Source organism: Odontesthes bonariensis, chromosome 23 (genome assembly GCF_027942865.1).
Source record: "Odontesthes bonariensis isolate fOdoBon6 chromosome 23, fOdoBon6.hap1, whole genome shotgun sequence".
Lineage (NCBI taxonomy): Eukaryota > Metazoa > Chordata > Actinopteri > Atheriniformes > Atherinopsidae > Odontesthes > Odontesthes bonariensis.
The window spans coordinates 4,278,748-4,293,554 of NC_134528.1; the positions used below are offsets into that span (position 1 = coordinate 4,278,748).

The window sequence follows — 14,807 nt, forward strand, 5'->3', positions numbered from 1 at the left end:
CTGTGGATCCTGATAAGTTCCCAGGTGAGATGGGACGTATAATCCCTCCAGAGAGTTCTGGTTCTGACCCGGGGCCTCCTTTTTATATCTTACAGTTTTTCTCGATTGGTTTGGCTCATTTCTTATAACTGAGATGATATTCCTGTAACTATAGGGTCACTTGGCCAAACAGACTTGCAGTTCTTCACAACACTTGAGATAACCAGCAAAATGTCATATGTCTCCCAAAACGTTCATTCTTGCTTCAAAATGAAGTCCCTGTCCCATATAATTAGTCAGTACCATAAAAATGGCATAGATCCTTCTCAATTGCTTTGGCACATTTTCATTCATTTTGTCCTCCTGTCAAAATAAACTGGACGGTGCAGCACAATTACATGCTCATATCGCTCCAAAAATAGTTTACCCATGTGTCAAAACTAAATTCCTTTCTCACACAAATCATCAGTGCTTCCAAAATGCATTGTCCCTTTGGCATTGTGTAAGCACTGCAAGTCAAAATGATTAGATGTTTTGTCTTTATGGAAAAGGTCTAGCTAAAGGAATACAATTTTCACACCACACTCATTCTGCTGAGGAAATTGTAACTATTTTTATTCACAAGTACATTTTTACACATTACTGTAGGTAGGAAAGAAAAAAAAACTACAAAGGAAAAGGTATACAATATAGGCCTATGTATACAAAATACAAAAACCTGCAAGAACCAAAACCAAAATACATTAAAGTAGCCTATGTTACAGTAAAAAAAAAAAAACCCAGTCAAGCATCACAAATGAAATACAGTAATATTCTGACTACTCTGTGTCACTTCCCTCTTGCTCCTGGTCACCCTCCTCATCTTCCGGGCCATCCATCCGCTGCAGTCTGTTTGGCCATAAATTCTCGTCAACATCGCATCTGATGTCTTCTCTAGCAATGCACCGTGGGAAGAAGCGCCTTGAATGCCTTAGTCATCCTCTACACTGATCGCCTGTGATATCCTCACAGGCAGCATCCATCGCATTGAGGAGGGACCTCTGGTTCTGAGCATGATGCTCATTCACTCTCCATCTCCAAGCAGAGAAAAATTCCTCAATAGGGTTAAGGAATGGAGAGTAGGGAGGAAGTGGGACATTATGCATCCTTGAATGCGTCTCGAACCATGCCCTGATGCGTTGGCCACGGTGAAAACTGACGTTGTCCAACACAACAACAAACTGGGGTAGGTGGAGCCCTTCGAGACCCCTCTCGTTCTCTGGAACTAAATCTAAATATAAACGGAGGAGCTTCTCAGTATTGTATGGGCCCAAGCTTGCCATGTGTGTGGCCACACCATTTTCAGAAATGGCCGCACACATGGTAATATTCCCCCCCCCCCGCTGGCCAGGGACAGCCACTGTGGCCCGCTGGCCAATGATATTTCGGCCACGCATGCGGCCCTGCAGGCATATGCAGAGGTTCTGCAGGTAGTTTTTTCACACAAATAGAAGGGAGACATAATGATGAGAGTGTTCTGTTACAGTTCTTTGGCAAAATACTGTGGTCAGATACTGCATTGTAAAGCTGGATTCCAAAGGTAAGGAGGATACTGGTAACCCTCAGAAATTGGAACCTCTGCATACTGTAGGCTATACAAACTGATAGACCATGAATAATTGGCTTACCTGCACATACTGGTACCGCAGCTCTTTCACTCTGTGTTTCGATCGAATGGTACTCTGTAGATCTGCTTCATGGTGCTGAGGTTTTTCTTCAGCACACGGTCTATTGTGGAAATGCTGATGGAGTTGATGTTTTGGAGGATTGTGTCACGGATCTGTGTCAGTGTTGCATTATTTGCAATGACCATGTTGCAGATCTCTACTTCTTGGCGATCGGTGAGCAGTCTTCTTCTCCCACCTACATGACGCTGTCGCCCAATCCTGCACATAGACAAAGACAATATGACTATTTGTAGTGTTTGTCTTGTGTCTTTGTTACATATTGTCAATCACTGTAATGGCTGTATTGCGTACTGCTTCATTCTGCTATCATTCTAGAGCTTTTGTAGGCTACTTACAAATGTACTGCAATATTGCACTACTGTAAACTGCAACACATGTATTTTGTCTAATTTACATTACAATTGTATTTTGTTTGTCATGCTACAATAGTGTGCTGTATCATACTGTGACATTGAGGTGAGATTTTGGACTGGCCTATGGGCCCTCACATACAGACACACACACTGAATCAAACAAGGCAACAGTACAGTAAGGCTTTCTTAGAGAATTCTGTAGTTCCTTCATGGCCTGAGTGCATCCCTGTTTTCTCGGCAAAAGGTTTGTATGATGGAGGAGACTGGAGCGTGGCACATTAGGCTGCACTCGGCGCCCTGCCTCTGCCATTGTGAGGCGATGGTTGACTACATGGTCAATAATGGTGGCCCGAATTTCATCCGGGACACGATGATGTCTGCGAACTCCTCTTCCTCCTATTCCACCACCACGAACCCTCCCTCCTCCCCTTCCCGCTCCTCTACCACCACGTACCCTCAATCCTCCTCCTCCTCCTCCTCCTCCTCCTCCTCCTCCTCCTCCTCCTCCTCCTCCTTCTCTTCCTCTTCCCCTTCCTCCAGGTGGAGGTTGGCCTTGTACTTGCGGTCTGTCTATGTTGACATTGGAAAAAGTACTAGCACCAGAACAAGCTGTATATATACAGCAATGCCAGCATTCAAAATCATAGACAACACCTGTCAGGTAACTCACCAAACTGATGGACTGGTCACCTGTAATGTGGGACACTCCTCCTCGTCAGAACCTGCTTTCACCTGTTACCTACTCACCTGATTGTCATGAACGTATGAAATGTTCCAAAATATGTGTACTGTATTGTATTCCAATTTCTTAAAGAATTTTGACAATTGAGCAGACTATTGTGCAGATGATGACTCATACAATGAAATTGTGCTGACATGTTTTGGAGAGAACACCCATTAAACTGAGAACCAACCAATTGGGATAGATCAGCAAGATGCACTTTTTTGGGAAATGTTCTAAATGTAGGCTGATTGTGTTAAATGTAGGCCACTTGTACATAACCATTTGCAAAGATGTACTAAGTGCTTGAGACATGTACAAAGCATTTGAAATGTGATGAAAGCAATGAGAAATGCCATTCTGTTCTGAGACACCGCCTGTTAGTTTGGGGATTTGTCCATGTCATTTTGAGAATGTCATCTCAGTTTCAAGAAATGAGCCAAACCAATCGAGAAAAACTGTAATGAGAGCAAAACTAAGGTGATTTGTTTTGGGAAATGTGACCCTTCCAGTGACTAATCTGACACTCTCAGTAATTTGGCTTCAAATTGTCACAATTCAGTGAGAAATCTGGGAATTATTTTTCAAAAGTCTAAAATGGATAAGCGTTTAGCGTGGTCAATAAAGCCAGTTTTTATCAGATGGGAGCTATTGCCATGGTGAAACTTTACCTCCCTCCAAAAGATCTGGAAAGAGTAATTTTCTGGATGGTCAAACTCCCATGACGCCCTCAGTAACTACAAGTTACTTTGTGCTGCACATGAAGACGAACGCACCCTGTAACCGAAGACGGATGAACACGTCAGCGTCTCCTTTTCATCAAACTTTATTAGCTCAGTGTCCACGGCACTGCTGATCACGGCATACAAAAAGAATCAATTGTATTTAAACCAGTTTGAAATGTTCATGAAATTCATCAAATGTTGTAACGCACAGTGGATTCTGGTACCCGATAATCACAAACATGCTCTCAGACATGAGGTTGAGCTTTCAATCACCAGGCAGCTGTGAGGAAACACACCCACGCATCCAGCTGAGTCCATATGAAGCATTCCTGCATGTTTTAACCCTGCACACTCTGTATGTGTGCGTGGGCTTTGGGCCGTCCAACAGGGAGCTCATTGATTCAATCAAAGGAAACACACACAGTCTGTTCACTCTAAATTTGTGCATTAAAACCATGTTGTTGACTGTCTGCTCATCAGTTTGAGGAGTAAGCAAGAAACTAACTAAAGCTGAAAACAGACTGTTCAGATCCACAGCTTCTCTAGTTTTCAGCATCCCGAGTTTTTATTTTTGGACTCCATGAAGTCAAAATATGCGGGAAAAGATGCTGATGTAAAGTCTGAGACGGAGACAATATTATCTGCAGTCGTATTTTTTTCTGTGGTATGAGACTATAAATGTCCTAATGGTTACTGAGCCTCTGCTTTAAGTAACAACAAGTAAGAAACCAGACTCGAAGGGCAGCTACAAAGAAGCTAAATTAGTCCAAACTGATACGAAACAAGAGCAGACATGAAGGAAGCTGCTCAAATTGAGCTAGAACAAAGAAACACATCAGACAGAGATGATCTGTATTAAAGCACAACATGTAACTCTAACAAAGGCTGTTTTCAGTTGTGGTTTCTGACTTTATTTTGTGACTTTGGGTTGGATTTTACTCGTCTTGGTTTCTGTGTTTTCTTTGATTCTGGTTCTCAGTATTTTGGAGTTCTGGGTCTGAATCAGGATTGATTCTCTGTATTATTCTGTTCTTGCTTCTCGTCTCTTGTGATTTTCCTGAGTTGTCACCTGGAGTCCTCCAGGCATAAAAAACATGATAAATATGTCAATTGCTCTTCATTCTGAGTCAATAAATAGTTAAAATGTTCAAATCAGACAATCTGAGTCCTGTTATATGTGCATTGTTCTGTCAATGTTTTGTCATAAAGAGTACATGCCTTAGTGTGTCATTTTTGCATTAAAATTTTAAAGTTTTTCATTTAAATAAACAATAAAAGACATATTCAGGGTTATACAGCATATACAGTACAATTCTAAATTTAAATTGCTTTTTATTTAAGTAGTTATATGCAAAAGCAGATCTTTTTTTATAATAATATATTATAATAATAGATAATTATTAGAGTAGAGGGCATCCATCTTGAAAAAATGGCAGCCATCTTGGATTTTTTCTGTGGCAAATTAACTTTTAAAAATTGATTTTTAATCAACATTTGTGACAAATTTCATAATTGAATCATTAAGTGAACTTTGTCTGGCCTCGTCTGCTGCATTATAAAGGCTAATTGTGGGTTCGGAGACGACGCCCCCTAGAGGGCAATTTCTTGATCGGACTGTTTTTGCCTTCGGACAAAATTGTTCAATAGACCCTTGCAAACAACTTCCAAGTGTAAACGAAACTTTTGCATCAATGGTAAATGACTATGACTAATTGCCTTTACACGGAACCCCACTACTCGGCTAAAAGGTGAAATCCACAGAGAAATCACTTTCTCTGAATTTCTGGAACAGGGGACGAAGACTGGTAATAATTTCTGCTGGTGACCGGTTCGGGTTTCTGGGAGGGGAGATATAAAGTTGGTGAACTGTTTGTGGAGATAGTTTAGATCCAAAAAGGCTTCAGTACTGATCGGTAAGTTGTTGGTTTGGAACTCGGTCTGACCAGAGTTAGAGTGGGTCGTCCAATAACCGAAAGGTTGGCGGTTCGATTCCCATTCTCGCCACACAAAAGATTGGTGAAATTGACCGCTGGAGGGGTGTCAGTCCACCTCCTTGCCCTTGAGCAAGGCACTGTACCCCCATGCTCCCCGGGCGCTGTGATTGGCTGCCCACCGCTCCAGTGTGTGGCGTCTGTGCAGGCGTGTGTTCAACAGTTAAAAAGCAGAGGACAAACTTTGTGTATTCAAAAAAACTCTCAACAACCTTTAAATACTGTTGATCTGGACTGTAAATATGATAAAGTAATTTATAAATGAATACGACACTACATGCACAAAAAAATGCCCACATGCAGGGATTCCAAACAAACAGTTTCGCAGTATAAACAGGAAGTATGTTTTCTGCCCTATTTGGGATCCAAACCTATCAAAACAGAAACATTATAAACGGTGAAGGAAGCTCAGCTGAATGAGTTTCTGTTGCAGTGAGCCTGCTCCACCAGCAGGGGGCAGAATAAGCCCATTAGTTTAAATATACCTGGAATCTCCAGCTAAAAATACTGTGACTCCTATGACTCTGGGGTGACTCATTTCTGTCTGAGCCATCTGACTGAACATTTAAAGCGTTTGTAGCATTTGTTTTTATTGTTTTACATCCAACTGAAGTCCTTCAGCCGGGAGCCGGGCAGCTGGTGGTGTTAACCATCGAGCATCCAACCCATCTAACCCAAATCCTCCAACAGAACCGGACCAAAGGAGGACGTCTGCCTCCACTCAGCAACATGACCCAGAGTTCTGGTTCTGTTCAGACTTGGTTCAACTTATTTCAGCTCACAGACACACAGAAGAGTTAAAGTTTTAGGGATGAAACAGCTTCAGAGACAGTTGAGTGGAAAAGAAAAGAGGCTCCGGGACCGACAGCCAAAGCTGCTGAAACAATGACCTAAACATGGAAAACAGTTTCCAGGACAGAACCTTTCTCTGCTTGTGATTCTTTTATGTCTTTTTATTTGTCTTACAGATGTTTTTGTTCAGTTTGGGGGCGTCTCAGAGCCCACAGAGGAGCTGTAGCTGTGCAGAAACAGGGTTTCTAAACTCCTGCAAACATCACAGGTTAAAAAACAGAAAGTGCAAGCAAGTTCCTGCAAGTCTATTACATATGTTCTGGACATGTCCAAGACTATAACATTTCTGGCAATCTATTTTCAAGACTTTCTCTAAAGTGTTATAAGAGCTGTTGGATCCTTCCCCCTTTATTGCCCTATTTGGTGTTGCACCGCAATGTGTAATTCTATGTCTCAGTAATTCTAAGTGCAACATGTTGGCCTTTTGCACCTTGTTGGCCAGGAGACTTATACTGTTCAGGTGGAAAGACCCTCTCCCCCCTACGCACTCTCATTGGCTCAAAGAGATTATGCAACATCCTAAACTAGAGAGGACCAGATACTCTCTCCAAGGGTCTGCTCAGAGATTCTGTACAGTTTGGCAGCCTTTCTTGACATTTGTAGAAAAAAATGGAAGCAGAGAATGTAACCCACATTGTTTTGTTTTGTTGTTGTCTTTTTGTGGGCTTTTTTGTTTTTTCGTTTGTGTGTCTCTCTGGTGGGTGGGGTGGGTGGATGCTGGGGATTAGACTAGATACAGTATACTGTTTGCATTATGTATATTGTGAAAATCTTCAATAAAAAGACCTTGATAAAAATTTTTTTAAAAACAGAGCGTTTGTGGATATTAAACGGCTGTTAGTCACTGTTTGTCCAGGTTTCAGACTGATGATCACTTCCTGAATCTTCTCCCAGCGCATGGGAGACAACAGGGGTTCAGCGTTTATTTTCAGCCTCTGGCCCCTTCAGGCTTTTATCCGGCCCTGGCATCTAAACTTGAGTTGAAATGAATTCTGTTTCTGTCTGTTTTCGCTGTGAAACACAGACAGGATGGAGGCAGGAAGGAGGAAGGATGGAGGAAGGATGGAGGAAGGATGGAGGCAAGATGGAGGAAGGAAGGAGGAAGGATGGAGGCAGGATGGAGGCAGGAAGGAGGAAGGAAGAAAGGAGGCAGGATGGAGGAAGTAAGGAGGAAGGATGGAGGCAGGATGGAGAAGGAAGGAGGAAGGATGGAGGAAGGATAGAGGCAGGATGGAGGAAGGAAGGAGGAAGGATGGAGGCAGGATGGAGGAAGGAGGAAGGATGGAGGCAGGATGGAGGAAGAATAGAGGCAAGATGGAGGCAGGATGGAGGCAGGATGGAGGCAAGATGGAGGAAGGATGGAGGCAAGATGGAGGCATGATGGAGGAAGGATAGAGGCAGGATGGAGGCATGATGGAGGAAGGATAGAGGAAGGATGGAGGCAGGATGGAGGGAGGATGGAGGAAGGATGGAGGCAGGATGGAGGAAGGATGGAGGCAGGATGGAGGGAGGATGGAGGAAGGATGGAGGCAGGATGGAGGAAGGAGGAAGGATGGAGGCAGGATGGAGGAAGAATAGAGGCAAGATGGAGGCAGGATGGAGGCAGGATGGAGGCAAGATGGAGGAAGGATGGAGGCAAGATGGAGGCATGATGGAGGAAGGATAGAGGCAGGATGGAGGCATGATGGAGGAAGGATAGAGGAAGGAGGGAGGATGGAGGAAGGATGGAGGCAGGATGGAGGAAGGATGGAGGCAGGATGGAGGGAGGATGGAGGAAGGATGGAGGCAGGATGGAGGAAGGATGGAGGCAGGATGGAGGAAGAATAGAGGCAGGATGGAGGAAGGATGGAGGAAGAATAGAGGCAGGATGGAGGAAGGATGGAGGCAGGATGGAGGAAGGATGGAGGAAGAATAGAGGCAGGATGGAGGAAGGATGGAGGCAGGATGGAGGAAGGAAGGAGGTATGATGGAGGAAGGATGGAGGAAGAATAGAGGCAGGATGGAGGAAGGATGGGGGCAGGATGGAGGAAGGATGGAGGAAGAATAGAGGCAGGATGGAGGAAGGATGGGGGCAGGATGGAGGAAGGATGGAGGAAGAATAGAGGCATGATGGAGGAAGGATGGAGGCAGGATGGAGGAAGAATAGAGGCAGGATGGAGGAAGGATGGAGGAAGAATGGAGGCAGGATGGAGGCAAGATGGAGGAAGGATGGAGGAAGAATAGAGGCAGGATGGAGGAAGGATGGAGGCAGGATGGAGGAAGGATGGAGGAAGAATAGAGGCAGGATGGAGGAAGGATGGGGCAGGATGGAGGAAGGATGGAGGAAGAATAGAGGCAGGATGGAGGAAGGATGGAGGAAGGAAGGAGGAAGGATGGAGGCAGGATGGAGGAAGAATAGAGGCAGGATGGAGGAAGGATGGAGGAAGGAAGGAGGAAGGATGGAGGCAGGATGGAGGAAGAATAGAGGAAGGATGGAGGAAGAATAGAGGCAGGATGGAGGAAGGATGGAGGAAGGAAGGAGGAAGGATGGAGGCAGGATGGAGGAAGGATAGAGGCAGGAAGGAGAAAGGATAGAGGCAGGATGGAGGAAGGATGGAGGCAGGATGGAGGAAGGAAGGAGGAAGGATGGAGGAAGGATGGAGGAAGGATGGAGGAAGGACGGAGGAAGGATGGAGGCAGGATAGAGGCAGGATGGAGGCAGGAAGGAGGCAGGATGGAGGCAGAGCAACTTTTCCCCGCACCAGTAGTCTGTTCAGCCTCAGTTCCACCTGCTGCTCCGGGTCCGGACTCTCTCCCGCCTCTCCCGCCTCTCCGGGCTCAGCTCTGCGGGCTCTGCAGCGCCTCTTTCCGGCTCTTTCTCTCTGCAGCTCCGCTTCCAGCCTCCGCCGCCGGACTCCGTCAGAAACTGAGCGGATTTTAACGCGCGTTTCGCTTCTTGCCTTCAGACTCTGTGAGATCTCCGTTTATTTCGGATCCCCGCAGCTTTCCCACCGTGTTTTAGGTCTTTGAAGGTTTTACTTTGCGCTCCTCACTTTTATGTCGCGTTTTCCAGCTGCCTGCGACCCAAACTGGAGGAGCTTTTAGTTTTTATCCAGGATTTTAACTGTTCTGAGCTCCCGATCCTCCGGACTCTGCTGGACGGTTAAAAGTCTTCAGAGAAGACAGAGAACTGATGTTTTTAAAGGAATCTGCAGACAGCTTTGCTCCTCAGGGGTTCTGTGGGTACAAATATTCAGAACCTTTTGGGTTCGCCACTGACTCACTTTGAGCTTTGACCACCTTTTCTTCAGGTCAGCTGCTTCTGGATGTTTTCTCCATGAACGCAGGAAACCTGAGTCATTTTCACCGGAAATACATTTTCAGTTAGAGGATGGACTGAATAAGTCCTGAGAATCCAGAGGAGCCTTTGAGCTTCACATCCTGAAAGTCAAACAGTTTGGAACCAGGACCAGTTCTTGATTTATTTCTTAAGATGGCCTTTAAAGAAATCCAGAAGGAACCAAGCTCAGTCATTAGAACTTATGATGAACCCTGAAGTCCTCTGAGAAACTGGTTTTAACCCAGAAGAACCTGAACGACATCTGAAACAGGATCTAAAACAGATTCTTAGGGACATTTAAAGGATCCCCTCCTGAAACTCTTCTTATTATATGAACTTTTCAAGGCTTTCAGGCCATCGGAGACTCTTTGGGAAGCTCTTGTGGTTCCTACACATCCTACAAGAGCCGTGAAGAAAATTCTGACGAGATTTCTGAGATCTTAAAGAAGGGTGGACCTGCCGGGAACCTTGTTCCAGAAAGTTTCCACAGGAACCGCCGGCAGACCAACACCGAGTCTCCGAGAGAGGAATTAAGAGCCCTGAAGAACCTGAAGGAACCTTACATCCAATGTTGGATTATTTTACCTGAAGGACACATCATTTCAGAGCTCTGAGGAACCACCTCGGTTCAGAACTCTGGGCCCTGAGGACCCGATGGGAACCCTTCGGGACCTGCAGTACGCCCTGCAGGAGAAGGTGGAGGAGCTGCGGCAGCGCGACGCTCTGATCGACGAGCTGGAGCTGGAGCTGGATCAGAAGGACGAGCTGATCCAGCGTCTGCAGAACGAGCTGGACAAGTACCGCTCCGTGATCCGTCCCGCCACGGCCCAGCAGGTCCAGGCCCAGCAGCAGAACCTGGTCCTGCAGCCGGACCAGCACCGCAGCAAGAGGCAGGCCATCTCGGCCGAGCCCACGGCCTGCGACATCAGCGACCTGAGCCACGTCACGCTGCCCTTCTACCCCAAGAGCCCGCAGTACGTAAGCCACGCCCCCTTTAAAGACCCCCGCTTTAGGGGCACTTTACACGGAAATGAAAACGGGTTAAAAACGCAAAACCTTTTTGCGGATGCACTATATCGTTTAGATGGTAGCAGCGTTTTGGGGGCATGAAAACGCAAAAAAGTGAAACCGCCTTCCAGAGTGGAATTCTTGAAAACGCTCCACTTTCGCGCCGCCGTGTAAAGGATGAAAAATGCAAAACTGCGTTTCTCCTCACATAGAAATGACGTGACAAGCATAATAAAGTGCCAGAAAACCGTGGGAAACACATCAGTAGGCTATAAACATGTCCGTCCCTGCGGACTTTCAACGCGCCTCAGGCTCGGTAATTGACGTTCAAGAGTCATTTCATCAGATGACAGCAATGATGAGCGAGAGTAGTAAAGAACAGACCAAAAATATGAACTACGTTCTCGAAATTCTTGAAGTTCATAGAGAGAGCAGGCGACCTAGACAGCTGTGGGTGAGACCTGGGAGGGCTTCTCAGTGGTGGGATAACTTCATGAATGGAGTGGTAGACGACCAAGCGTGGCATGAAAATTTTCGCATGTCGAAGGAGTCTACGTCACACACTTTTGCATTTCCGTATGCACGCAGATTTTCACCCTAAAACGCTCGTCTAAATGCAGATTTAAAAGTGAAAACGAAACGCCACTTTTGCGTTTTGGTTTCAGATCGTTTCCGTGTAAAGGTAGCCTCAGAGCAGCAGCTCCTGTTAGACGGACTTTAGGTGTTCTGAGGTCTAAATTTCCACATTCGTTATTACCTGAGCAGTACAACACAAACAGTCGATAACATTCACAGTCCAGAGTAAATAATCAACTTAGAGCTTTAAAGTTCATCAGAGGCATAAATACAATCATGAAATGCTTAGAATGATGATATTGATTTATATTCAGCTCACTAACAGCTGCTGCTCTGCTCTGCGCTAATGAAGCTTCTCTGTTTTTGGGTGATTATCAGTTATCAGGATGAGATGATGTCACCACCTGCACATGCACAGGTCATCGCTGTCACCAGCGTTAAGGTTATTTTTGGTTCTGGGCTTTTTCAGAGAAATATGAACATATGAAAGTTAGTGGGCAGAATTATCAGAGAGCAATGAAACTTTATAAACAACGAGGGGGGCGGGGCTCAGCCTTAGAGAGGGGGAGGAGCTCCAACATTTTTTTTTTTTTTGGGGGGGGGGGGGGGCGGCTGCAGTTCAGTTTGGGTCTGACTTCTGTCCAGTTTCTGAAGGTTTTATCTGATCTACAGGTCGTTTAACATGAAAAACAGCCGAAGATGTCTCTGAGTTTAAAGTTTGTGGAAGATGAAAGTTTGAAGCTTTTATAACCCCAGTCCCATAAATGTTGGGACAGCTCCATGTTTCCCCTCTTCCTTTAACAACATCTGTAAACCTCTGGTACTGAGGAGCTGCTGGACTCCTGGCTCTTCTTTGCTGTATTTGACATGTGGTTCAGGTGGTGAAACATCTGTTTCAGCAGCTCAGTCCAGATGTGTTCAGGTGGTGAAACATCTGTTCCAGCAGCTCAGGCCAGATGTGTTCAGGTGGTGAAACATCTGTTTCAGCAGCTCAGTCCAGATGTGTTCAGGTGGTGAAACATCTGTTCCAGCAGCTCAGGCCAGATGTGTTCAGGTGGTGAAACATCTGTTCCAGCAGCTCAGGCCAGATGTGTTCAGGTGGTGAAACATCTGTTCCAGCAGCTCAGTCCAGATGTGTTCAGGTGGTGAAACATCTGTTTCAGCAGCTCAGTCCAGATGTGTTCAGGTGGTGAAAAATCTGTTCCAGCAGCTCAGTCCAGATGTGTTCAGGTGGTGAAACATCTGTTCCAGCAGCTCAGGCCAGATGTGTTCAGGTGGTGAAACATCTGTTCCAGCAGCTCAGTCCAGATGTGTTCAGGTGGTGAAACATCTGTTTCAGCAGCTCAGTCCAGATGTGTTCAGGTGGTGAAAAATCTGTTCCAGCAGCTCAGTCCAGATGTGTTCAGGTGGTGAAAAATCTGTTCCAGCAGCTCAGTCCAGATGTGTTCAGGTGGTGAAACATCTGTTCCAGCAGCTCAGTCCAGATGTGTTCAGGTGGTGAAACATCTGTTCCAGCAGCCGGACTCTTCTGCTTTGAAGCCAAGCTGCTGGAACAGAAGCAGATCTGACCACAGAACACTTTCTGCCTCAGTCCATCCTAAATTAGCGTTATGGCTCAGCTGTTATCTCTGATCTGTATCTGAGCAGCTGAGCAGGAAACTGACTCTTTATTAATACACATGAATATGAAACGACTGTGAAGCTCTTATCTAAAAAAAGATCTCTGGATTTTTCCGTTGACATAAAGACGCTTCAGCCCCTAAAGAAGCTTCGGCCCCTAAAGAAGCTTCAGCCCCTAAAGACGCTTCAGCCCCTAAAGACGCTTCAGCCCCTAAAGAAGCTTCAACCCCTAAAGACGCTTCAGCCCCTAAAGACGCTTCAGCCCCTAAAGAAGCTTCAGCCCGTAAAGATGCTTCAGCCCCTAAAGAAGCTTCGGCCCCTAAAGACGCTTCAACCCCTAAAGACGCTTCAGCCCCTAAAGAAGCTTCAACCCCTAAAGACGCTTCAGCCCCTAAAGACGCTTCAGCCCCTAAAGACGCTTCAGCCCCTAAAGAAGCTTCAGCCCGTAAAGATGCTTCAGCCCCTAAAGAAGCTTCGGCCCCTAAAGACGCTTCAACCCCTAAAGAAGCTTCAGCCCCTAAAGATGCTTCAGCCCCTAAAGAAGCTTCAACCCCTAAAGACGCTTCAACCCCTAAAGACGCTTCAGCCCCTAAAGAAGCTTCAACCCCTAAAGACGCTTCAACCCCTAAAGACGCTTCAACCCCTAAAGACGCTTCAGCCCCTAAAGAAGCTTCAACCCCTAAAGACGCTTCAACCCCTAAAGAAGCTTCAACCCCTAAAGACGCTTCAGCCCCTAAAGAAGCTTCAGCCCCTAAAGAAGCTTCAGCCCCTAAAGAAGCTTCAGCCCCTAAAGAAGCTTCAACCCCTAAAGAAGCTTCAGCCCCTAAAGACGCTTCAGCCCCCAAAGAAGCTTCAGCCCCTAAAGAAGCTTCGGCCCGTAAAGACGCTTCGGCCCGTAAAGACGCTTCAGCCCCTAAAGAAGCTTCAACCCCTAAAGAAGCTTCAGCCCCTAAAGAAGCTTCAACCCCTAAAGAAGCTTCAGCCCCTAAAGACGCTTCAGCCCCCAAAGAAGCTTCAACCCCTAAAGAAGCTTCGGCCCCTAAAGACGCTTCAGCCCCCAAAGAAGCTTCAGCCCCTAAAGAAGCTTCGGCCCGTAAAGACGCTTCAGCCCGTAAAGACGCTTCAGCCCGTAAAGAAGCTTCAGCCCCTAAAGACGCTTCAGCCCCTAAAGAAGCTTCAGCCCCTAAAGACGCTTCAGCCCCTAAAGAAGCTTCAGCCCCTAAAGAAGCTTCAGCCCCTAAAGAAGCTTCAGCCCGTAAAGAAGCTTCAGCCCGTAGACGCTTCGGCCCCTAAAGAAGCTTCGGCCCCTAAAGACGCTTCGGCCCCTAAAGAAGCTTCGGCCCGTAAAGACGCTTCAGCCCGTAAAGAAGCTTCAGCCCGTAAAGACGCTTCAGCCCGTAAAGACGCTTCAGCCCGTAAAGAAGCTTCGGCCCGTAAAGACGCTTCAGCCCCTAAAGAAGCTTCGGCCCCTAAAGACGCTTCAACCCCTAAAGACGCTTCAGCCCCTAAAGACGCTTCAGCCCGTAAAGACGCTTCAGCCCCTAAAGAAGCTTCAACCCCTAAAGACGCTTCAGCCCCTAAAGAAGCTTCAGCCCCTAAAGAAGCTTCGGCCCCTAAAGAAGCTTCGGCCCCTAAAGAAGCTTCAGCCCCTAAAGAAGCTTCAGCCCCTAAAGAAGCTTCGGCCCCTAAAGAAGCTTCGGCCCCTAAAGAAGCTTCAGCCCCTAAAGAAGCTTCAACCCCTAAAGAAGCTTCAACCCCTAAAGACGCTTCAGCCCCTAAAGAAGCTTCAGCCCGTAAAGAAGCTTCAGCCCCTAAAGAAGCTTCAACCCCTAAAGACGCTTCAGCCCCTAAAGACGCTTCAGCCCCTAAAGACGCTTCAACCCCTAAAGACGCTTCAGCCCCTAAAGACGCTTCAGCCCCTAAAGAAGCTTCAACC

General features: G+C 46.4%; 1 protein-coding gene across 1 annotated transcript in view; it reads left to right on the forward strand.

The window, feature by feature from the left end:
- Window positions 1–9,052: 9,052 nt before the first annotated feature.
- Window positions 9,053–14,807, forward strand: part of LOC142373525 (cGMP-dependent protein kinase 1-like) — a 72,477-nt gene continuing 66,722 nt past the window's right edge. The window contains exon 1 of the mRNA XM_075456821.1: window positions 9,053–10,641. Coding sequence (XP_075312936.1) covers window positions 10,322–10,641 — 320 coding nt within the window. The 5' untranslated portion in view covers window positions 9,053–10,321. The remainder of the gene's footprint in view (window positions 10,642–14,807) is intronic.